The sequence below is a fragment of the Haematobia irritans genome, chromosome 1 (assembly GCF_050003625.1).
Source record: "Haematobia irritans isolate KBUSLIRL chromosome 1, ASM5000362v1, whole genome shotgun sequence".
In the NCBI taxonomy this organism is placed as follows: domain Eukaryota; kingdom Metazoa; phylum Arthropoda; class Insecta; order Diptera; family Muscidae; genus Haematobia; species Haematobia irritans.
The window spans coordinates 24,833,283-24,859,358 of NC_134397.1; the positions used below are offsets into that span (position 1 = coordinate 24,833,283).

General features: G+C 24.8%; 1 protein-coding gene across 8 annotated transcripts in view; it reads left to right on the forward strand.

Moving 5' to 3' along the window:
- Positions 1-26,076, forward strand: part of Dys (Dystrophin) — a 913,182-nt gene that overhangs the window by 637,101 nt on the left and 250,005 nt on the right. For all 8 annotated transcript variants that reach the window (XM_075289613.1, XM_075289609.1, XM_075289607.1 and 5 more), the window contains 2 exons: positions 1,133-1,305; positions 12,239-12,389. In XM_075289613.1, coding sequence (XP_075145728.1) covers positions 1,133-1,305; positions 12,239-12,389 — 324 coding nt within the window. The remainder of the gene's footprint in view (positions 1-1,132; positions 1,306-12,238; positions 12,390-26,076) is intronic.

A 26,076-nucleotide genomic window follows, 5' to 3' on the forward strand; every position in this document is an offset into this window, starting at 1 on the left:
GTTCCTATCGGACCAAAATGGCAACCCTGATCAAAACTTCCCAGTCAGGCTCTGCCAGTTTTTACCGACTCATCAACCAAATTCCATTTAACCCGACCATCGGACCAAATTTAAAAATTAATCATTTTTTGGAGAAATTTTGGTCCGTTCGGACCAAAATGCCAACCCTAATCAAAACTTCCCAGTCAGACTCTTCCAGTTTTTACCGACTCAGCAGCGGTGTTTGCATTGTGCTGATGGAAAACGAAACCTTCCCTATACGATGATCAGCTTTGGCCTTGTTTTGATAAAACCTTAATTCCATTTTATTTTAAATAGTTTATCTATAAAATTTAAATTTAGTCCTGCTCTCTAATAGCATTTATACGAAAATTTTATTTTATCCTTTCAGTGTTTCCAAATATATATATACTCTCATTTCTCTTTATGATTTGGATTGTAAATTATTGATGGTTTTCTAACAATTTTTTGCTTCACGTAACACTTGTATAGTTAGTTATTTTGATTGCTTATGAGAAAAAATTGAAAAAATCCAAATTACATTCATATGATTTTTTATTTTATTTTTTTATGTTATTTGTATATTTGCATTCATATTTATATGCAAACACATCTGTAGACGTTCTAAAACAGCAACGTATAAAACATAGCCACTGGTTTATGGGAAATATACCAATACCACAAAACACATATGAACGGATGCGGAAGTATGCTACTGCTTGCTGCAATACATTCGAAAAGAACAAAATACATTGTTTTGGTCTGGTATAGACTAATGTGTGAATTCAAATATAGCTTTACATATGAATTCAAATATCCAATATCAGAACAAAGTGTAAAACAAGAAATAAAAAAAAATAAAATATAAAATTGAAGTAAAAATAAAATATACAAAATAAAAATATTATAAATTCAGAGATATTTTCGTGTAGACTTTTTGAAATTTTTTACAAAAATTTAATTTCATAAGTTATCGCCAATTATGGTATTTATTTGTTATTTTTGTTTTCTTTTACTTAAGCTCTTCTTATTCTCAACCTTTTATATGTATTACATATTTGTTTTCTTTTTTATATTGTGTGGTTCTTATTTTAATGTTCGCTTTTTCTCCTTTCATGAATGTATTTTATAGGATTTACAATCGGAAATTGAAACACATCGTGTGGTTTATGACCGCCTCGATGGCACTGGACGCAAATTGTTGGGCTCCCTAACGTCCCAGGAAGATGCGGTTATGCTTCAACGACGTCTGGATGAAATGAACCAACGTTGGAATAATTTGAAATCGAAAAGTATTGCCATCAGGTAAGTGAAAATAAAACGTTATTTAATATTTGTTTCACCTTGAGGCACATGAAGGTAATGACTAAGAGTTAAAGTGTGACCAATTTTTTATTGTCAGCTAATATAAATTCTTACCAATAACAAAGACCATAGGTTTTGTTTTGAAAAATATTATGTCTTAAAATCCTTTATATATTATGCCTTAAAACGAAAGTTTTCGTACAATCAAGGAAAAATTGCGAAAAAAAACTGAACTTTAATGAAAAATTAATTTAGTTATAAAACTATGACACATCTCGGGAATATTTTTAGTAACTACTGCAGTCAGTAAAAAAATAATGCTTTTTAATTACTAAATTGATTTTATTATTTTTTTTTCTATTGAATATTTTTCTAAAAATTTTATTTCTATAGAAAATTTTCTCATAATTTTATTTCCATAGAAAATTTTATTAAATCTTTATTTCCATAGAAAATTTTGTTAAAATTTTATTTCTACAGAAAATTTTTGTCAAAATGGTATTTCTACAGAACATTTTGTCAAAAATGCATTTCTACACAAAATTTTGTCTATATTTTATTTCTATAGAAAATTTTGTCAAATTTTTATCTCTATATTACATTGTGATAAAATTTTATTTGTATTGGTATTTTTGTCAAAATTTATTTCTATAGAAAGTTTTGCCAAAATTTTATTTCTATAGAAAATTTTGTCAAAATTTTATTTCTATAGAATACTTTTCTCAAAATTTATTTCTTTAGAAAATTTTGTCAAAATTTTATTTCTATAGAAAATTTTGTTAAAATTTTATTTTTATAGAAAATTTTGTCAAAATTTTATTTCTATAGATAATTTTGTCAAAATTTTATTTCTATAGAAAATTTTGTCAAAATTTTATTTCTATAGAAAATTTTGTCAAAATTTTATTTCTATAGATTATTTTGTCAAAAATTTTATTTCTATAGAATATTTTTCTCAAAATTTATTTCTTTAGAAATTTTTGCCAACATTTTATTACTATAGAAAATTTTGTCAAAATTTTATTTCTACAGAAAATTATTGTCAAAATTTTTTTTCTATAGAAAATTTTGTCAAAAATGTATTTCTACAGAAAATGTTGTCAAAATTTTATTTCTATAACAAATTATGTCAAAATTTTATTTCCATAGAAAATTTTGTCAAAATTTTATTTCTATAGAAAATTTTGGCAAAATTTTATTTCTTTAGAAAATTTTGTCAAAATTTTATTTCTAAAAAAAAATTTGTCTAAATTTTATTTCTATAAAAAATTTTGTCAAAAATTGTATTTTTATAGAAAATTTTGTCAAAATTTTATTTCTATAACAAATTTTGTCAAAATTTTATTTCTATAGAAAATTTTGTCAAAATTTTATTTCTATAAAAAATTTTGTCAAAAATTGTATTTCTATAGAAAATTTTTTCAAAATTTTTTTTCTATAACAAATTTTGTCAAAATTTTATTTCTATAGAAAATTTTGTTTAAAATTTTATTTCAATAGAAAGTTTTAGCAAAATTTTATTTCTTTAGAAAATTTTGTCAAAATTTTATTTCTAAAAAAAAATTGTCAAAATTTTATTTCGATAGAAAATTTTGTCAAAATTTTATTTGTATAGAAAATTTTGTCAAAATTTTATTTGTATTGAAAATTTTGTCAAAATTTTATTTGTATAGAAAATTTTGTCAAAATTTTATTTCTATAGAAAATTTTGTCAAAATTTTATTTCTATAGAAAATTGTGTCAACATTTTATTTCTATAAAAAATTGTGTCAAAATTTTATTTCTATAAAAAATTTTGTCAAAAATTGTATTTCTATAGAAAATTTTGTCAAAATTTTATTTCTATAACAAATTTTGTCAAAATTTTATTTCTTTAGAAAATTTTGTCAAAATTTTATTTCTAAAAAAAAATTGTCAAAATTTTATTTCTATAGAAAATTTTGTCAAAATTTTATTTCTACAGAAAATTTTTGTCAAAATGGTATTTCTACAGAAAATTTTGTCTATATTTTATTTCTATAGAAAACTTTGTCAAAATTTTATTTCTATAGAAAATTTTGTCAAAATTTTATTTCTATAGAAAATTTTGTCAAAATTTTATTTCTATGGTTTCTAGACAATTTGCCTGAAAACAGGTATTTTGGGTCCGTAAATATGTGTAGCTGACGTAGATCGGCCCATGTTTTGGTATATCCCCCATATGTAACGTCTCCCAATTTCTATGTTCGTATATATATTTGCTTGGCCGGGTGTCTGTCATTAAATCCATCTGAAATTCTATATATTTTCAAGTAACCCAACGAAAAGTTTTCAAAGCTAGCAATTATATTATGTTAATCATGGTCGTTAATATTTAAGATTAGGCCCTGCTGATTTTAAGCCCGTAATTGTTTTTTTATTTAATTTTAAAAGTTCATATGATTTAGCACTTTCATATAGATTTTCCGATCATAATTATCTTTGGATTTGAGTGCAAATATAATAGACCACTGATTATTTATTTCGACTAGAATTTTTAATTATTTTTTGAATTTTATGTATTTTTTTTAATTTAATTAAAATGCTAACTGAGGCTATCGCTTTTACATTAAAAACATAAAAAATATTCAATAATTTTCTTAACTAAATTAAACTTTTATTTTGATTAACATTTTAATTGTGTCACTTAATTTTTTAATTATTTAATTTTTCACCACCAATCAAATTTTTAATTTGAAAAATTTTGGTAATATGTTTTTCTGTCTATGTCACATTTTAAAATTTTCTCGTTTTATGAGGAGTTGCAGTAGAATTTTATCTCAAAATTCCAGATTTAATTTTAAGGTTTGGCTAAAATATGTCTCTTTTTAAGGAGATCCTCTATTATGGATATAGAAGAAAGGCTCTTTGAATTGCATTTTGAACTATTTAATAAAAATCGTCAATTCTCAATATCTTTCAAGACATTGAACAAAATCTAAACAGTAAAATCACTGGCACAGAATTTTTTTAATTTCACCTTAATAAAATTTAAAGCCATTCTTTTTTTTGTTATCTTAACTCAATGGTCATCAGCATAAATATAAATTTTCTGATATATTTTCGCCACGCAGTACCTAAATATAGGCACATTACCACATAAGAACCACAAAACTAGCCCCCATAAAAAAAATAAGTGAAATAGCCATCACCATTTACATTCTTATACATAGAACCGGGGAACAAAACAATCTTTACCCTAGTTTTATTATAGGTGCTTATCCCTCCTGCAGAGAGAAAATTTGACTATATGCCTTATGGACAAATTGATTGGCGCTATTGTTCATGAATTCTTTTATATTTGTGAGATTGGGAAATACTCTTGATGTGTGTGAGATAAAAAGAGCGAGATTGAGAGAGGGTAATATTGTGTGTGGTTTTTTGTGAGATGTTCTGATGTAAGAAATGTGAAATGAAACAGACCAACAAAGAAAATAACCCAAAGCTACAAGAATTTAATTTCCTGTGTTGAGTAATATCATTTTGATACTCATTATGGAAGACATCATCAACAGCAGCCGCATCCGCAGCAACAGCAAACAGTCAGCCCATAATATCAACGCCATCATTAACATCATTATTTTGGTATGATGATGACTCTGATGGGAGATTATTAGATAGGTATAGAGGCCATCATTTGCACAAGACAAGAGAATGGTAATGTAATGTTTAAGAATTGAATAGACTTTCTCACACATACTAACACATGGACAAAGGCTAGTTGAAGATGTTGACTTTGTTGAGGAGAAACAATTAGTAATGTTTATAATCAAAAACTTAATGAGGAAAAGAGATATTCTCACCATAGAGAGAGGGAGTGAGTGAGTAAGTGAGGGAAGGGAGAATGGAAGAGCATTATATTCTTTCTAAATGTAGGCAAAAATACTATCACAAAAAAAACATTGGCTGTCATTGACATTTGACAGTGCATGTGGTTAAATGAAGACAATTTACACATACGCGCACACACACAAACTTACCAAGCCATTCAAGAGTCCAATACAACCTTTCTTGTTTTGGATGTATTGCCACGGTTACAAGGATAATGGCTGCAGCATTTGTTGTGTTTACAAGCAAATCCATTATTACATGGTCCCAAGAGAAAGTCCATGTATCCTTAGAGGTATTAGGACTAAGTGTGTATGTGTGTCTTAGCGAGTAATTGAATATATACATGAGCATAATATTTATATATGAGTGTGTGTGTGTGAAATTTAGTGTCTGCTTTTATTGAAGCATCCATACACTTACAAGATAAGTAATTACAGAAGATAAATCGCATACATATACATAACACTCACCTACATACACATGTATAGAAGTATAAAACCATATGCCCTCTCCTATCCTTATAAGCCATGGACCAAAGGTATTAAAGAATGTGACAAAGGGCATTCAGGAGATTTCTTTCAAAATGAAAATGCTAAAAATTAATGATAATGCTAATGACAAACATTTGTTTATTGTTTTTGGTGATGGCGCCAAATATTATGAGTAACCTCGTCATAGCATAAAAGTGAAAGTGTGGATAAATGAAGGAATCAAGACACCATCATCATCAGTATGACATTAATAACACCTACTAGCAGAGACAAGAAGCAAATAAGCTTCATAATTGCTGGACAAATTAGAGCAGAATATAAATGTGGACGTGTGGTCGGTCCCTAATGGATTTGAAGAAGTTTTTGCTAAATAAATATCTTACATATTAATTAGTCCTTGGCCATGATGATTAACGTAGAGAGAAATGTAATAAACGTAAAGGAAATACTAAAGAAGATTGTCTCTAAAGATATTTGTGATTTTTGTTTTATAAGGAAATAAAATTATACGAAAATTTACTATCGAACTAAAATTTGGCAAAATTTTCTATAGAAATAAAATTTTGATAAAATTTGTTAAAGGAATAAAATTTGGCAAGATTTTTTTATTGAAGTAAAAGTTTAACAAAATATTTGACAGCTGAACTTTAAGCTTAATATTGAAGAAAGGGCGAGGAAAGCAACGGTAGCTTTATACTCGTGCAAAAAGGCAATAGGGAAAAAGTGGGGACTAAAACCAAAAATTGTACATTGGCTATACACGGCAGTGGTTAGACCTATAATGCTATATGGTGTTGTAGTCTGGTGGCCGGCACTTCACCAGCCGACAAGTTTAGACAAAGTTCAGCGTATGGCGTGCTTGTGTATCTCAGGTGCATTCAGCAAGACAGGAACAAACTCCCTTAATGTCATACTGCATCTATTGCCTTTAGACATTTTGGCCAAACAGTCAGCGGCAACAACGGCTGTGCGGTTGCGCGAGCTATCGCTGTGGTCGGAAAAAAGTTACGGTCACAGTTCGGTCCTCAAAATAATGCCAGATGTGCCTAACGTAGTGGATTACACTTTGGCGAGTCCACTTTTCGACAAAAAGTTTGAGGCTCTAATTCCCAACAGTGAGGCGTGGTGTACACGGACCCCGGGGAATAAAAGATATATAGATTTCTACACTGATGGCTCCAAATTGGATGGCCAAGTGGGTTTCGGAGTATATTCTAAAGATCTGGAACTTCGAATAGCGAAAAGATTACCTGATCACTGTAGTGTTTTTCAGGCTGAAATATTAGCAATAAGAGAGGTGGCGAATTGGCTGAGAAGTAATGTTCCAAAAAATGTGGGCATTAATATATACTCAGACAGTCAACCTGCAATAAAATCCTTGGACTCTGTGTTCCTCAACTCGAAAACGGCCATCGATTGCCGCAAATCTCTCAATGAGATGGCTGAGCAGTACAATATTCACCTAATATGGGTGCCTGGCCATAGGAACATACCGGGGAACTGCGAAGCGGATGAGTTGGCAAGGCTAGGGACTACCTTACATATTCCAGGGGAACTAGAATCTGTTGGTATGCCTCTGGCCACCTGCAAGCTCTTACTGCGTGAGAAGGCTGTTATGATGGCAAATGTTCGATGGGAGAATTGCAAGGGTTGTAACGACACCAAGCAAATATGGCCCCATTTCAACTTAAACCGCACACTAGATATGCTAATGTTCTCGAGACGTCAGATATCACTCCTGATATCTGCTATAACGGGTCGCTGCCTGATAGGAGATTTTGCAAAAACTATTGGCGCGAAGTATAATGACTATTGTATGAGCTGTCATGATGCGGAGGAAAAAGAATCAATTAAACACCTCTTGTGTGAGTGTCCTGCATTTTGTGTAAAGCGCAAGCAACTTTTAGGAGCATATAGCTTCAGATTACTGGCGGATCTGGAAAACGTTAACTTAAGCAGTCTGCTAATATTTTTGGAACAATCTGGTTGGTTCAACAAAGAAAAATAATCAAGAAGGTTCAGCGGTTAAAACTAGAAGTGCCCATATGTAATAGGTACTTTTAGTTAATGTGGTATCACAATGGACTGAATAGTCTAAGTGAGCCTGAATCTTAATCGGGCTGCCACTTTAACCTAACCTAACCTAACATTTTGACAAAATTTTCTATAGAAATAAAATTTTGATAAATATTGTATATAGAAATAAAAATAAAATTTTGATAAATATTGTATATAGAAATAAAATTTTGACAAAATTTTCTAAAGAAATAAAATTTTGACAAATATTTTATATAGAAAAAAATTTTGACAGAATATAAATGTGGACGTGTGGTTGGTCCCTAATGGATTTGAAGAAGTTTTTGCTAAATAAATATCTTACATATTAATTAGTCCGAGGCCATGACGATTTACGTAGAGAGAAATTAAATAAAAGTTAAGGAAATACTAAAGAAGATTGTCTCTAAAGATATTTGCGACTTTTGTTTTATAAGGAAATAAAATTGAACGAAAATTTACTATCGAACTAAAATTTGCAAAATTTTCTATAGAAATAGAATTTTGATAAAATTTGTTAAAGGAATAAAATTTGGAAAGATTTTTTATTGAAATAAAAGTTTAACAAATATTTTATACAGAAATAACATATTGACAAAATTTTCTATAGAAATAAAATTTTGAAAAATATTTTATATAGAAATAAAATTTTGACAAAATTTTCTATAGAAATAAAATTTTGACAAATATTTTATATAGAAATAGAAACAAAATTTTGACAAATTTTTTATAGAAATAAAATTTTGACAAATATTTTATATAGAAAAAAAAATTTTGACAAATATTTTATATAGAAAAAAATTGGCAAATATTTTATATAGAAATAAAATTTTGAAAAATATTTTATATAGAAATAAAATTTTGACAAAATTTTCTATAGAAAAAAAATTTTGACAACATTTTCTATAGAAATAAAATTTTGACAGAATATAAATATGGTCCCTAATGGATTTGAAGAAGTTTTGCTAAATTAAATAAAAGTTAAGGAAATACTAAAGAAAATTTTCTCTAAAGATAGTTGAGACTTTTTTATTAGGAAATAAAATTGTACGAAAATTTTCTGTAGAAATAAAATTTTGAAAAATTTTTTATACAGAAATACAATTTTGACAAAATTTTCTATAGAAATAACATTTTGACAAATTTTTTATACAGAAATAAAATTTTGACAAAATTTTTTATTGAAATACAATTTTAGCAAAATTTTCTATAGAAATAAAACATTGACAAAATTTTCTATAGAAATAAAATTTTGACCAATTTTTTATACAGAAATAAAATTTTGACAAAATTTTTTATTGAAATACAATTTTAGAAAAAATTTTCTATAGAAATAAAACATTGACAAAATTATTTATAGAATATACATAAAATTTTGACAAAATTTTCTATAGAAATAAAATTTTGACAAATTTTTTATACAGAATTGAAATTTTGACAAAATTTTTTACTGCAACAAAATTTTAACAAAAATCTATAGAAATAAAATATTGACAACATTATCTATAGAAATAAAATTTTGACAGAATATAAATGTCGACGTGTGGTTGGTCCCAAACGGATTTTAAAAAATTTTGCTAAATAAATATCTTACATATGAATAAGTCCTAGGCTATGATGATTTACATAGAGAGAAATTAAATAAAAATTAAGGAAATACTAAAGAAAATTGTCTCTAAAGATAGTTGAGAATTTTTTTATAAGGAAATAAAATGGTACGAAAATTTTCTATAGAAATAAAATTGTACGAAAATTTTCTATAGAAATAAAATTTTGCCAAATTTTTTTTTATATAAATAAAATTTAACCAACATTTTCTATACAGAAATAAAATTTTGACAAAATTTTCTATAGAAATAAAATTTTGACAAATTTTGTATACAGAACTAAAATTTTTACAAAATTTTTTATTGAAGTGAAATGTTAACAAAATTTTCTATAGAAATAAAACATTGACAAAATTATCTATAGAAATAAAATTTTGAAGAAATTTTCTATAGAAATAAAATTTTGACAAATTTTTTATACAGAAATAAAATTTTTTCAAAATTTTTTATAGAAATAAAATTTTAGCAAAATTATCTATAGAAATAAAATTTTGACAAAATTTTCTATAGAAATAAAATTTTGACAAATTTTTTATACAGAAATAAAATGTTGACAAAATTATTTATTGAAACAAAATTTTAAAAAAATTTTCTATAGAAATAAAATATTGACAAAATTTTTTATAGAAATAAAATTTTGACAAAATTGTCTATAGAAATAAAATTTTGACAATTTTTTTATACAGAAATAAAATTTTGACAAAATTTTTTATTGAAACAAAATTTTAACAAAATTTTCTATAGAAATAAAATATTGACAAAATTATCTAAAGAAATAAAATTTTTACAGAATATAAATGTGGACGTGTGGTTGATCCCTAATGGATTTGAAGAAGTTTTGCTAAATAAATATCTTACATGTTAATAAGTCCTTGGCTAGGATGATTTACGTAGAGAGAAATTAAATAAAAATTAAGGAAATACTAAATAAAATTTTCTATAGAAATAAAATTGTACGAAAATTTTCTATAGAAATAAAATTTTGCCAAATTTTTTATTATAGAAATAAAATTTTAACAACATTTTCTATACAGAAAAAAAATTTTACAAAATCTTCTATAGAAATAAAATTTTGACAAATTTTTTATACAGAAATAAAATTTTGACAAATTTTTTTTTACAGAAATAAAATTTTGGCAATCTTTTTGGTAGAAATAAAATTTTTGCAAAATTTTCTATAGAAATAAAATTTTGACAAAATTAACTATAGAAATAAAATTTTGACAAAATTTTCTGTAGAAATAAAATTTTGACAAATTTTTTATACAGAAATAAAATTTTAGCAAAATTTTCTATAGAAATAAAATTTTAGTAAAATTTTCTATAGAAATTAAATTTTAACAAAATTTTCTATAGAAATAAAATTTTGACAAAATTTTTTATTGAAACAAAATTTTAACAAAATTTTCTATAGAAATAAAATTTTGACAAAATTTTCTATAGAAATAAAATTTTGGCAAAATTTTCTATAGAAATAAAATTTTGACAAAATTTTCTATAGAAATAAAATTTTGACAAAATTTTCTATAGAAATAAAATTTTGAAAATTTTTTTATACAGAAATAAAATTTTGACAAAATTTTGTATTGAAACAAAATTTTAACAAAATTTTCTATAGAAATAAAATATTGACAAAATTATAAAATTTTTACAGAATATAAATGTGGACGTGTGGTTGGTCCCTAATGGATTTGAAGAAGTTTTGCTAAATAAATATCTTACATCTTAAATATTCCTTGGCCATGTGGTGATTTACGTAGAGAGAAAATAAATAAAAGTTTAGGAAATTCTAAAGAAGATTTTCTCTAAAGATGTTTGTGTTTGTTGCATATATTAAGAGAAAAATAAATTCAGATCCTGAAAACTCCTATGGATGACATTACTGAAAAGCTTCTTTAGACTAGGAAAATGTAGCCTCGTCTAAATTTAAAAAGAATAATAGATTTACTAAAAATGATATCAATGTTTTGATATGGGGAAATCACAAAAACGTTGTCATAATTGTGATTTTAATTAGAAAATATGTTATTTCAAATTTTTTCTTCAAGCTCAATTTTCAAGAACAGACCTATTTACCTTTAGCCTTTGATGATTTTATCTTCCTCTAAGCTTGAATACACAAAACCAAAGCATTTCTTTTACATGGAAAACATGTCCAAAACATTTTCTCAATTACCTTGGATTTTATTTTTTCAATACAACTTTTTGGACTTTTCTATGGGAAGAAAATATCTATAAATTGCCAAGAAAATCATTTTCTATTCTATAGATTTTCTACAACAAAAAAAAGTATATGCATCACATTTTACTTTAGTTTTTATAGTACAAACCAGCCCATCTAAGCGTAGTAATTAAAAATATACTTAATCTTTGCCTTTAATCTCTTATTTCAATTATAATTCTTTTATGTGCACGAGCAAAAACATAAAAAGATGTCCTTTTAAGGATAACAAGACGATGACAGTCTTTTTATGGTGTCCACACCATAAAAATTCTAAAGATAAAGAAAAGAAGTGCAAGGCGAAAAGTAGCCCAGAAAGAAAGAAAAAATTAAAAGAGGACCAAGAATTGTAACATAAAATTTCTTAAGTCCCCGCCAATGGATTTGTGAACCCTTAATGGCCCCTTACACAGTAGACCAAGTAGCACCAAGTAATATAAGGGTCATAAACTTAGTGGAAAGTCTCCATCATAAAATAAAAGACAAAAAAACAATGTGAAGAAAAGTGATAAGAAATGGCCATATTTCTTTAGGCTAAATAAGATTTCAGTTTTGATTTTTTGTTTTTGCTTTATTAATTTCAAAAAGGAAAAAACGAAGAGCACAGAGATTAATTTTCCTTTTTTATTATTATTATTTGTTTGCCATTAATTTATGAAAGGATTTTAACACTCATTTTTTCCATTTTCTTACAATTTGTTTCTTTACAGAAATCGTTTGGAGAATAACTCAGAACATTGGAATGCTTTGCTTTTGACCTTACGTGAACTTACCGAATGGGTCATACGCAAAGATACCGAATTATCGACCTTGGGCATGGGTCCAGTACGAGGTGATGCAGCCAGTTTGCAGAAACAATTGGTAAGTGTAACCAGAAATATTTCAAAATTCTTGCAAAAATACCACTGTTTTATTAGTGAAAAAATTTAGTAAGAACACAAAACTGTTTTCCAATTAACGGTATATTATATTGGACATACAGGGTGGCTATAAACTAAAGTGCTAGGTTAGGTTAGGTTAGGTGGCAGCCCGATGTATTAGGCTCACTTAGACTATTCAGTCCATTGCGATACCACATTGGTGAACTTCTCTCTTATCACTGAGTGCTGCCCGATTCCACGTTAAGCTCAATGACAAGGGACCTCCTTTTTATAGCCGAGTCCGAACGGCGTTCCACATTGCAGTGAAACCACTTAGAGAAGCTTTGAAACCCTCAGAAATGTCACCAGCATTACTGAGGTGGGATAATCCACCGCTGAAAAACTTTTTGGTGTTCGGTCGAAGCAGGAATCGAACCCACGACCTTGTGTATGCAAGGCGGGCATGCTAACCATTGCACCACGGTGGCTCCCTAAAGTGCTATATTTTGTTATTTTTCAATTTTGTTATTAAACGGCAAAAATGTCGAAAAATATTTTAGAATCAGTTTAGATTTATTCGAATTGGCTACTTCTGTCACGAAATATGGTCTCCAATCGGCCGGTAAAACCATCACACGAAAGTGGCCCTGTGGTCTTTTGGTCTATTCCCCTCGAAGCACCACCGAGTGATTATCGAAACTTTGGTATTTATATTTGCCAACCTTACTCTCCAAAATACCCTAGGCACAAAAGTCCAACAAATTGAGATCCGAAAATGATGGTAGCCATTGTGTTATAGAAATAAAATTTTGAAAAAATTTTCAATAAAAATAACATTTTCATATTATTCGATTTTTCTATATAAATAAAATTTTGAAAAAATTTACAATAGAAATAAAATTTTGTCAACATTTTCTACAGAACTAAAATGTTGACAAAACTTTCTATAGAAATAAAATTGTGAAAAAATATTTTATAGAAATTAAATTGTGAGAAAAATTTTCAAAGAAATAAAATTGTGACAAATTGTTCTATAGAAATAAAATTTTGAAAAAATTTTCTACAGAAATAAAATTTTGACAAAATTTTCTACAGAAGTAAGAATTTGACCAAATTTTTTATAGAAATCAAAATTTTGACAATTTTTTCTATAGAAATAAAATTTTGTCAAAATTTGATTTCTATAGAAAATTTTGTCAAACTTTTATTTCTATAGAAAAATTTGTCACAATTTTATTTCTTTGAAAAATTTTCTCACAATTTAATTTCTATAAATTATTTTTTCACAATTTTATTTCTATAGAAAATTTTGTCAAAATTTTAGTTCCACAGAAAATGTTGACAAAATTTTATTTCTATTGTAAATTTTTTTCAAAATTTTATTTCTATAGAAAAGATCGAATAATATGAAAATTTTATTTCTATTGAAAATTTTCTCAAAATTTTATTTCTATAACACAATGGCTACCAACATTTCCGGATCTCAATTTGATGAACTTTTGCGCCTCGGTCAGTAAGGTTGGCAAATATATTGTGAGAAAATTTTTCAAAGAAACAAAATTGTGACAGATTTTTCTATAAAAATAAAAGTTTGACAAAATTTTCTATAGAACTAAAATTTTGAAAAAATTTTCTATAGAAGTAAAAATTTGACCAAATTTTTTATAGAAATCAAAATTTTGACAATTTTTTCTATTGAAATAAAATTTTAACAAAATGTTCTATAGAAATAAAATTTTGTAAAATTCTTATTTCTATAGAAAAAAGGTTTAGCAACATTTTCTATGGAAATAAAATGTTGACACAATTTTCTGCAGAAAAAAAATTTTGTAAACTTCTTATTTCTATAGAAAGCAGGTTTGACAAAATTTTCTAAGCAAATAAAATTTTGATAAAATTTTCTATGGAAATAAAATGTTGACAAAATTTTCTATAGAAATAAAATTTTTCCAAATTTTCTACAGAAATAAAATTTTGTAAAATTCTTATTTCTATAGAAAAAAGCTTGACAAAATTTTGTACAGAAATAAAATTTTGACAAAATTTTCTAAAGAAATATAATTTTGCCAAATTTCCTGCAGAAATAAAATATTGTCAAAAGTCCAACAGATTTAGATTTTGGTGGCCTTTTTAATAGAAATAAAATTTGGACAAAAGTTTCTATAGAAATAAAATTTTGACAAAGTTTTGTATAGAAATAACATTTTAACAAAATTTTCTATAAAAAAAATTGACAAAATTTTCTATAGAAATAAGAATTTTACAAAATTTTTTTTCTAAAGAAAAATTCGTCACAATTTTATTTCTATAAAAAATTTGGTCAATTTTTTACTTCTGTAGAAAATTTTGTCAAAATTTTATTTCTATAGAAAATTTTGTCAAAATTTTATTTCTATAGAAAATTTTGTCAAAATTTTATTTCTATAGAAAAATTTGTCACAATTTTATTTCTTTAAGTTTAACAACATTTTCTATGGAAATAAAATTTTGACAAAATTTTCTACAGAAATAAAATTTTGTAAAATCTTTATTTCTATAGAAAACAGGTTTGACAAAATATTCTATGGAAATAAAATGTTGACAAAATTTTCTATTGAAATAAAATTTTGACAAAATTTTCGACAGAAATAAAATTTTGACAAAATTTTCTAAAGAAATATAATTTTGCCAAATTTCCTACAGAAATAAAATATTGTCAAAAGTCCACCAGATTTAGATCCGGAGATTTTGGTGGCCTTTTCAATAGAAATAAAATTTTGACAATATTTTCTATAGAAATAAAATTTTCACAAAATTTTCTATAGAAATAAAATTTTGACAAAATTTTTTATAGAAATAACATTTTAACCACATTTTCTATAAAAAAATTCACAAAATTTTCTATAGAAATAAAAATTTTACAATTTTTTTTTTTTGTATACAATTTTGTCAAAATTTTATTTCTGTAGAAAAATTTGTCACAACTTTATTTCTTTAAGTTTAACAACATTTTCTATGGAAATAAAATTTTGACAAAATTTTCTACAGAAATAAAATTTTGTAAAATTCTTATTTCTATAGAAAACAGGTTTGACAAGATTTTCTATGGAAATAAAATTTTTGACAAAATTTTCTATGGAAATAAAATGTTGACAAAATTTTCTACAGAAATAAAATTTTGACAAAATTTCCTAAAGAAATATAATTTTGCCAAATTTCCTACAGAAATAAAATATTGCCAAAAGTCCAGCAGATATAGATCCGGAGATATTGGTGGCCTTGGTGGCCTTGGTGGCCTTTTCAATAGAAATAAAATTTTGACAATATTTTCTATAGAAATAAAATTTTGACAAAATTTTTTATAAAAAAAAACATTTGCCAAAATTTTCTATAGAAATAGATTTTTACAAAATTTTGTGCAGACATAAAATGTTTACAAAATTTTCTATAGAAATGTAATTTTGTAAAATTCTTATTTCTATAAAAAAATTGACTAAATTTTTTATAGAAATGACTAATTTTTTTATAGAAATTTTATGGGAATAAAATTTTGACAACATTTTCTATTGAAATAAAAGTTTGACAAAATTTTCTATGGAAATAAAATTTTGTCAAATTTTCTATAGAAATAAAATTTTGTAAAATTCTTATTTCTATAGAAAAAAAAAACTTTCTACGGAAATAAAATTTTGATAAAATTATCTATAGAAATAAACTTTTGACAAAATTATCTACTGAACTAAAATATGAACAAAATTTTCTATAGAAATAACATTTTGACAAAATTTTCTATAGAATTAAAATATTAACAAAATTTTCTATAAAAATAAAATGTTGACAAAATTGTCTATAAGATAAAAATTTTGACAAAATTTTCTATAAGAGTAAGATTTAGACAAAATTTTCTATAGAAATAAAATTTTGACAAAATTTTCTATAGAAATCAATTTTTGACCAAATTTTCTATGGAAATAGAATTTGACCATATTTTCTATAAAAATAAAAATTTGAGAAAATTTTCCATAGAAATTCAATTTTACAAACATTTTCTATAGAAATAAAATATTTACAAAATTTTCTATAGGAATGAAATTTTGAGGCTTTTTGAAAAGAGGCTGGGTTAGCAATCGGTGGTTTGCCAAATGAGAATTTTTAAAAGGAACTGTGCAGTGGTTTAGTAATGATAGAAAATTGGTTGCAATACATATTAGTTACCTTGTACATCTTTTTTTTTGTTTTTTTGCTTTTTTATTATCAGAGTTTATACTACTGCATTTGTGTAACTCGCTTAAAGCGTTTACTTGAATGCATTCATTTCTTCCGTTTGTTTTGTTCTCCTTCCCACATACACACAGAAGTGTTGTTGTTTTTTACTTTTTTTTTGCACTCACTCTCTTATTTTTAATAGCATTTTGTGGTCTGACCATAAACATACGAGTTTATATTCTCACATGATTTCGATATGGCCCGGTGATATAGCAAGCAGTCTACTCGTGTGTGTTTGAAAAAAAGAAATTCAACTTCATAGCATTTGCTACGTGTCCAACACATAGTCCCGGATGGGAATGTGACGATGTGAAAATATTAAAAATGTATACGAGTGTGAGTATATAGAAAACATTGTCTATAAATGTTGAATGTGTTCCAACACACACACACACACACATACATTCACCGGCTCGTACTTAAATTTTTATATTTTTATTGATAGTAGAGGAATTTCATACAATGTTGTTGTAGGATATACACAAATATGGTTGCAGTTAGTTCGACAACATCAGCATTCATTGTACACTCCCTTACACACACACATACACAGGCATGCAAATATATATACTCAGAAAAGAAAGAGAAAGAAAGACTTTTGCTATGTTTAGTAGGTAAGAGAATATAAAACCCTCAACAGAGTATAAATTTGAAATTTTATGAATGGGGTTTTTTATTCATTCCGTGCATGTGAATATTTTTTCTATAGCTCTATAGCTTTACAATTAAAGCAGTTGTTCTATAATTATTTTTCCCTCATATAATATTACTTGCAAAATTTACCTTGGCTTTAATTCTCTGTTTGTTTCTATATTCAATACTCCCATGCTATTTACTCTTTTTTTAATCACTCATTATGGCATATGCGTTTCATTTATTATAATTAATGAAAAATCGTTGTTAATTGTTTAATATTTACCTTATTAAATTAACTAGTTTGTGGTCTTCTGTAATTGCCAGGAGCAATGTAAGGAATTCGCATAAATATTCGAAACAGGTTGCCAGTAAATCATTAATAATAAATTGAATTATGAATAATTAATAGTTTGGCCTTTTTGTCTGGAAATCACTTTGTGTTTTCGTGTGTGTGTGTGTGTGAAAAGTTAATTATTAATTAAAGAACTTCCTATCGAGGATGTGGCATATAACCCCTCTATATAGAGAGGTAAATAATGACTAAGATTTAGAAAATCGTTGATTATGAAAAATCCTTGGCCTATGGTAGGTGATAAACTTATTCAATAATGAATGCTGTATGTTAAGCTAAATTGTCGTGAATTTATAAATTTAATACTTTGAGGTGAATATTTGTTTTAAATTATTTTTAAATTCTATATTTTAATTCAATTAAATAAAACCTAGAATAAAATTAATATACAATTAAAGTTAAAATTAAAAATAATTAAAGCTAAGAATTAAAATTAAAACTACAATTTTTTTCAATTTAAAACTAAAATTTTATTCAATAAAAAATAAAACTTATTTTTAAATATTTGTTTTTAATTTAATTATTTTTACTAGACCTCAGGTATGTGATAATTAGTTCAAAATGGTTATTATATTAATTTACAAAAAAAAAAAAAGAAATAAAACAAAATCTCAATAGGTTGAAGTGGTCTTAATTCACTTAATATAAAGTAAATTTTAATTTCAATTTAATATCAGGCGCAAAAAAGAAACGCATTATTTTTTCGTGATATTGAAAAATTTAATAGCTGTGGTTAAATTGATCTGATTTAAGTAATATAGTATAGTCAATAATTTCTTCTATAATTTAAATTAAATTGTTGTCAATTTAATTTAAAAATTAATTAAGTTTGATAATTTCACGTCACATTTTGTAATTAAATTTAAATTTAAAATTTAGGTGAAAAAAATCCACCGTAATTTAGAAATGAATGCTTCTAAAGAAGATGCTTAATGAAATGGCCACAAGTTTTTGAATAAAACGGCCCATATTTGACCTATATTGGATCATTCTTACTATGGTAATTAAACATTTCAATTTCAATCAAAGAAAATGAATTATGAATTGTACTACACCCGATATTAAATTGGATTTAAAATTACTTTTAAATAAAAATATCTGCCTTAAATACGAATAAAATAAATCCTATTTAATTCCGATTCATTCGATCAGTTTTATTATTTTTTTTTTTTTAAAACTAAATATGTTACAAATTTCTTACTTGTTATCACAATAATTCTTCAATTTTTCCAAATTTAAAAATACTCATTGTTTTCTGTTCTTGTTGCAAAATATTTATGTAAACCATTTCCCTTATTTGCCAAATCTCAGCAAAAATATTACCTCAATATAAATGCAAGAATTCTCTATTAGGTATTTCCCACTGGGGTTAGTGGTTCTAGCGTTTGGTCAGAAATTTCACTTTTATACATATATATGGAAAATATTTACTTATCGCCCTCTCCACATGACATAGAACATGTGTGCAAAGTAGCATAACGTTCTAGCCAATATTTATGAGACATACATGGCTAAGGAGACAGTATCATAAAGTAATGCGAATTATTTATAGAATATTAGAGTGGAGAGAAAATAATGCATATACAAAATTAAAATAGTACAGTTAGAGTTGATCATAAATTTAATAAAAATATTGAAATACTTGGTTTAATTAAAAATATTGTAAACGGAAAATTTTCAGTTGTTCCAAGAAAGATTTATTAAAAATTGTTAAAGAACAATAGCTTCACGTAGGAATTAAATGGTGTTCTTTTGTATAATTTTTAGATAATGAATTTTTTGATTAAAAAAAAACATCACTAATATTAATATTAAATTAAATATATTGATATGAAAATAGCATTATGAAGTGTAAAAGTTATTTATTTTAATTACAAAACTATTCATTAATAATGGTACTTACTGATTAGTATATTGGTAATATTCTTGATTTTTTGGTATATTTTGCTATAGAAATAAAATTTTGACAAAATTTTCTATAGACATAAAATTTTGACAAAATTTTCTAAAGAAATAATAATAAAATTAAAAATAAAATTTTAACAAAATTTTCTATATACATAAAATTTTGACAAAATATTCTCTAGAAGTAAAATTTTGGGAAAAATTTTTATAGAAATAAAATTTTGACAAAATTTTCTATAGATTTTCTACATATTTTGAGAAAAATTTCTATAGAAATAAAATTTTGACAAAATTTTCTATAGAAATAAAATTTTTACAAAATTTTCTATAGATTTTCTATATATTTTGAGAAAAATTTCTACAGAAGTAAAATTTTGGAAAAATTGTCTATAGAAATAAAATGTTGAGAAAAAGTTTCTATAGAAATACATTTTTACAAAATTTTCCATAGAAATAAAACTTTGACGAAATTTTCTATAGAAATAAAATTTTGACGAAATTTTCTATAGAAATAAAATTTTGACAAAATTTCTATAATAGGAATAAAATTTGACAAAATTTTCTATAGAAATAAAATTTTGACAACATTTTCTATAGAAATAAAATTTTGACAAAATAAAATTTTGACAAAATTTTCTATAGAAACTAAAATTTTGACAAAATTTTTTATAGAAATAAAATTTTGACAAAATTTTCTATAGAAATAAAATTTTGACAAATTTTTCTATAGAAATAAAATTTTGACAAAAAATTTCTATAGAAATAAATTTTTACAAAATTTTCCATAGAAATAAAACTGACGAAATTTTCTATAGAAATAAATTTTTGACAACATTTTCTATAGATTTTCTATATATTTTGAGAAAATTTTATATAGAAATAAAATTTTGACAATTTTTCTATAGAAATAAAATTTTGACAAAAAATTTCTATAGAAATAAATTTTTACAAAATTTTCTATGGAAATACAACTTTGACGACATTTTCTATAGAAATAAAATTTTGACAAAATGTACATAATAGAAATAAAATTTGACAAAATTTTGTATATAAATAAAATTTTGACAAAATTTTCTATAGAAAAAAAATTTTGACAAAATTTTCTATAGAAAAAAAATTTTGACAAAATTTTCTATAGAAAAAAAATTTTGACAAAATTTTCTATAGAAAAAAAATTTTGACAAAATTTTCTATACAAATAAAATTTTAACAAAATTTTCTATAGAAATAAAATTTTGAGAAAATTTTCTATAGAAATAAAATATTGACAAATTTTTCTATAGAAATAAAATTTTGACAAAATGTTCTATAGAAATAAAATTTTGACAAAAAATTTCTATAGAAATAAATATTTACAAAATTTTCCATAGAAATAAAACTTTGACAAAATTTTCTATAGAAATAAATTTTTGACAAAATTTTCTATAGAAATAATTTTTTTGACAAAATTTTCTATATATTTGCTATATATTTTGAGAAAAATGGAATAAAATGTTGACAAAATTTTCTATAGAAATAAAATGTTGACAAATTTTTCTATAGAAATAAAATTTTGACAAAATGTTCTACAGAAATAAAAAATGTCTATAGAAATAAATTTTTACAAAATTTTCCATAGAAATAAAACTTTGACGAAATTTTCTATAGAAATAAATTTTTGACAAAATTTTCTATAGAAATCAAAGTTTTATAAAAAAATTCTATAGAAATAAATTTTGACAAACTTTCTATAATAGAAATAAAATTCTGACAAATTTTCTATAGAAATAAAGTTTTGACAATTTTCTGAAGATATAAAATTTAGACAAAATTTTCTATAGATATAAAATTTTGACAAAATTTTCTATAGAAATAAAATTTTGACAAAATTTTCTATTGAAATAAATTTTTCAGCAAATTTTCTATATATTTTGACAAAATTTTCTATAGAAATAAAATATTGTCAAAATTTTCTATAGAAATAAAATTTTTACACAATTTTCTACAGAAATAAAATTTTACAAAATTTTCTTTAGCAATTATATTTTGAAAAAATTTTCTATAGAAATAAAATTTTGACAAAATTTTCTATGGATATAAAATTTTGACAAAATTTTCTATAGAAATAAAATTTTGACAAAATTTTCTATAGAAATAAAATTTTGACAATTTTTTCTATAGAAATAAAATTTTGACAAAATGTTCTATAGAAATAAAATTTTGACAAAAAATTTCTATAGAAATAAATTTTTACAAAATTTTCCATAGAAAAAAAAACTTTGACGAAATTTTCTATAGAAATAATATTTTGACGGAATTTTCTATAGAAATAATTTTTTGACAAAATTTTCTATAGATTTTCTATATATTTTGAGAAAAATGGAATAAAATGTTGACAAACTTTTCTATAGAAATAAAATTTTGACAAAAAAAATTCCATAGAAATAAAATTTTGACAAACTTTTCTTTAGAAATAAAATTTTGAGAAAATTTTCTATAGAAATACAATTTTGACAAAATTTTATTATTAAATTTATTAAAGTGAAATGAAATTTATTTATATTAACATATTATTGTTCAATATAAAAAATCTTGACATTCCGTTATTTAGTTTCTATATATTTTTGGTTAATATATTTTCTGTATTGGAATAACAAATAATATGAATATTTGTTTTTATATTGAATATCAAAACTTTCAGCTGTTATTTATTTATTTATTTATTTTTCTTTTTTATATCAGAAAACTTATAATTTTCGTGATGTTTAATAATTTTCATCGTTATATTTTTTTGTAATTTTTCTTACCTTCCCAACCTTAATGTGATTAAAGATATGTTTTCCTCCAAGTCCAGCTATCGTACTGGGTGACGTATACATCACATAAACCTCTCTGACAAATATCCAACAAGTATACGACACCAAGTACCTCATAAAGTAATCAAATGCAATGCATACACAAAGCATAGAGTACACTCGTGGGCGTTTATACGATATGAATGTGTATGTGTATGTATTTATGAAAGAAGGCACACATATACACCCACCTACTAACAAACACACATAGTTTGCTTTAAGCTAGGGTGGTATGTTAGCGTAACATAAATAAACGCATTTACTGGAATACATGTGGCAAAGTGAAAATCCAAACAAAGTAAATAAGACCAATAATGGTTTTGTTTATGGGAAAAAATCAGTTTTGGCAATGGTTTGGTAAACATTAGGGTGAATCTAACAGAACGTGAATTAGGCTACTTTTCTTAAAAGTTAATAAACTTAAAAGAAAATATATAAAGGAAAATAATATAAATTTATGTTTATTAATAAATATTTAAAAAAGATAAACATATAAAAAAACAGATATCCACAAAAAATAAAAAATATGCTTTCAATTTTTTTGTTCTTCGATCCACTTGAATAGACCCCTATGACCATATAAATAAAACATTGCTTTTTCCCAACCATAATATTACATTCACTTATAGACCTTAAATCTTGCTGCATAAATAAACAAAAGTGTGTTACTTGTATGAACACTTAAATCCAAATGGAACAAAACACAATATACTATGAAAACCACTTAAAGCATAAAACTAAACAAGTATATATTCTGACAGTAATAGACGATTGAATTGATTTTATACGTTATGCCAAAATGTTGTTAAAAGCTAGAGCATTGAAGAAAATTCTTATATTGACTGTGTGGAAATAAACAAAAGAAGTCGGCCATAAAAAACGTCTACTTGGTTTCGAAGATGTTTACCTTCTCTAAAGCGATTTGGTATTGATTGATTTACGATCACGGTTACTACGAATAATGTACAAAAATTTAAAGAAAATTTTACCAAAAATTTACCAAATTAAAAACGAATATTTTAAAGTTTTTGATTAAATTTTTGTTAACTTTTTATTTCTATTGAAAATTTTGTCAAAATTTTATTTCCATAGAAAATTTTGTCAACATTTTATTTCTATAGAAAATTTTGTCAAAATTTTATTTCTATAGAAAATTTTCTCAAAATTTTATTTCTATAGAAAATTTTCTCAAAATTTTATGTCTATAGAAAATTTTCTCAAAATTTTTATTTCTATAAAAATTTTGCCAAAATTGTTTTTCTATAGAAAATTTTGCCCAAATTTTATTTCTATAGAAAATTTTATCAAAATTTTATTTCTATATAAAATGTTGTCAAAATTTTATTTCTATATAAAATTTTGTCAAAATTTTATTTCTATATAAAATTTTGTCAAAATTTTATTTCTACATAAAATGTTGTCAAAATTTTTATTTCTATAGGACATTTTGTCAAAATTTTAATTTCTATAGAAAATTTTCTCAAAATTTTATTTGTATAGAAAATTTTGTCAAAATGTTATTTCTATAGAAAATTTTGTCAAAATTTTATTTTTATCGAAAATTTGTCAAAATTTTATTTCTACAGAAAATTTTGTCAATATTTTATTTATATAGAAAATTTTGTCAAAATTTTATTTCTATAGAACATTTTGTCAAAACTTTATTTCTTTACAAAATTTTGTCAATATTTTATTTCTTTACAAAATTTTGTCAAAATGTTATTTCTATAGAAAATTTTGTCAAAATTTTGTTTCTATAGAAAATTTTGTCAAGTTTTATTTCTATAGAAAATTTTTTCAAAATTGTATTTCTATAGGTTTTTATACCCACCACCATAGGATGGGGGGTATATTAACTTTGTCATTCCGTTTGTAACACATCGAAATATTGTTCTAAGACCCCATAAAGTATATATATTCTGGGTCGTGGTGAAATTCTGAGTCGATCTGAGCATGTCCGTCCGTCCGTCCGTCTGTTGAAATCACGCTAACTTCCGAACGAAACAAGCTATCGACTTGAAACTTGGCACAAGTAGTTGTTATTGATGTAGGTCGGATGGTATTGCAAATGGGCCATATCGGTCCACTTTTACGTATAGCCCCCATATAAACGGACCCCAAAATTTGGCTTGCGAGGCCTCTAAGAGAAGCAAATTTCATCCGATCCGGCTGAAATTTGGTACATGGTGTTAGTATATGGTCCCTAACAACCATGAAAAAATTGGTCCACATCGGTCCATAATTACATATATAGCCCCCATATAAACCGATCCCCCGATTTGGCTTGCGAGGCCCCTAAGAAAAGCAAATTTCATCCGATCCGGCTGAAATTTGGTACATGGTGTCAGTATATGGTCTCTAACAACCATGCAAAAATTGGTCCACATCGGTCCATAATTATATATAGCCCCCATATAAACCGATCCCCCGATTTGGCTTGCGAGGCCTCTAAGAGAAGCAAATTTCATCCGATCCGGCTGAAATTTGGTATGTGATGTTAGTATATGGTATCTAACAACCATGCAAAAATTGGTCCACATCGGTTCATAATTATATATAGCGCCCATATAAACCGATCACCAGATTTGACCTCCGGAACCTCTTGGAAGACCAAAATTCATCTGATTCAGTTGAAATTTGGTACGTGGTGTTAATATATGGCCTCAAACTCCCATGCAAAAATTGGTCGATATCGGTCCATAATTATATATAGGCCCCATATAAACCGATCCCCAGATTTGACCTCCAGAGCCCCTTGGAAGAGAAAAATTCTTCCCATTCCGTTGAAATTTGGTACGTGATGTTAGTATATGGTATCCAACAACCATGCAGGAATAAGAAGTTTTAACATACCACAACCCAAGTAATTCGATTGTGGATGACAGTCTTTCGTAGAAGTTTCTACGCAATCCATGGTGGTGGGTACATAAGATTTGGCCTGGCCGAACTTGCGGCCGTATATACTTGCTTTAATTTTATTTTTATAGAAATTTTGTCAAATTTTTATTTCTATAGAATTTTTTTTAAAAATGTCTATAAATTTTTCAAAATTTTATTTCTATCGAAAATTTTCTCAATTTTTTATATCTATAGAAATTGTTTCAAAATTTTATTTATATAGAAAACTTTGTCAAAATTTTATTTCTATAGAAAATTTTCTCAAAATTTTATTTCTATAGAAAATTTTGTCAAAATTTTATTTCTATAGAAAATTTTCTCAAAATTTTATTTCTATAGAAAATTTTCTCAAAATTTTTATTTCTATAGAAAATTTTGCCAAAATTGTATTTCTATAGAAAATTTTGTCAAAATGTAACCTTAGGTTTATTTTCAGGCTCGTTTATATACACTCCATTCTGATAAAAATAAATTGACCTCAGTCAAACAATTTTCTATTGCTGTTAAATTATTGTCAAAATTTTATTTCTATAAAAATTTTGTCAAAATTTTATTTCTATTGAGAAAATGGTTTATTTAGAAAAATTTCTCAAAATTTTTATTTCTATAGAAAATTTTGTCAAAATTTTATTTCTATAGAAAATTTTGTCAAAATTTTATTTCTATAGAAAACTTTGTCAAAATTTTATTTCTATAGAAAAATGTTGTCAAAATTTTATTACTATGGAGAAAATGGTTTATTTAGAAAACTTTGTCAAAATTTTATTTCCATAGAATTTTTATTCTCAAAATTTTATTGCTATAGAAAATTTTCTCAA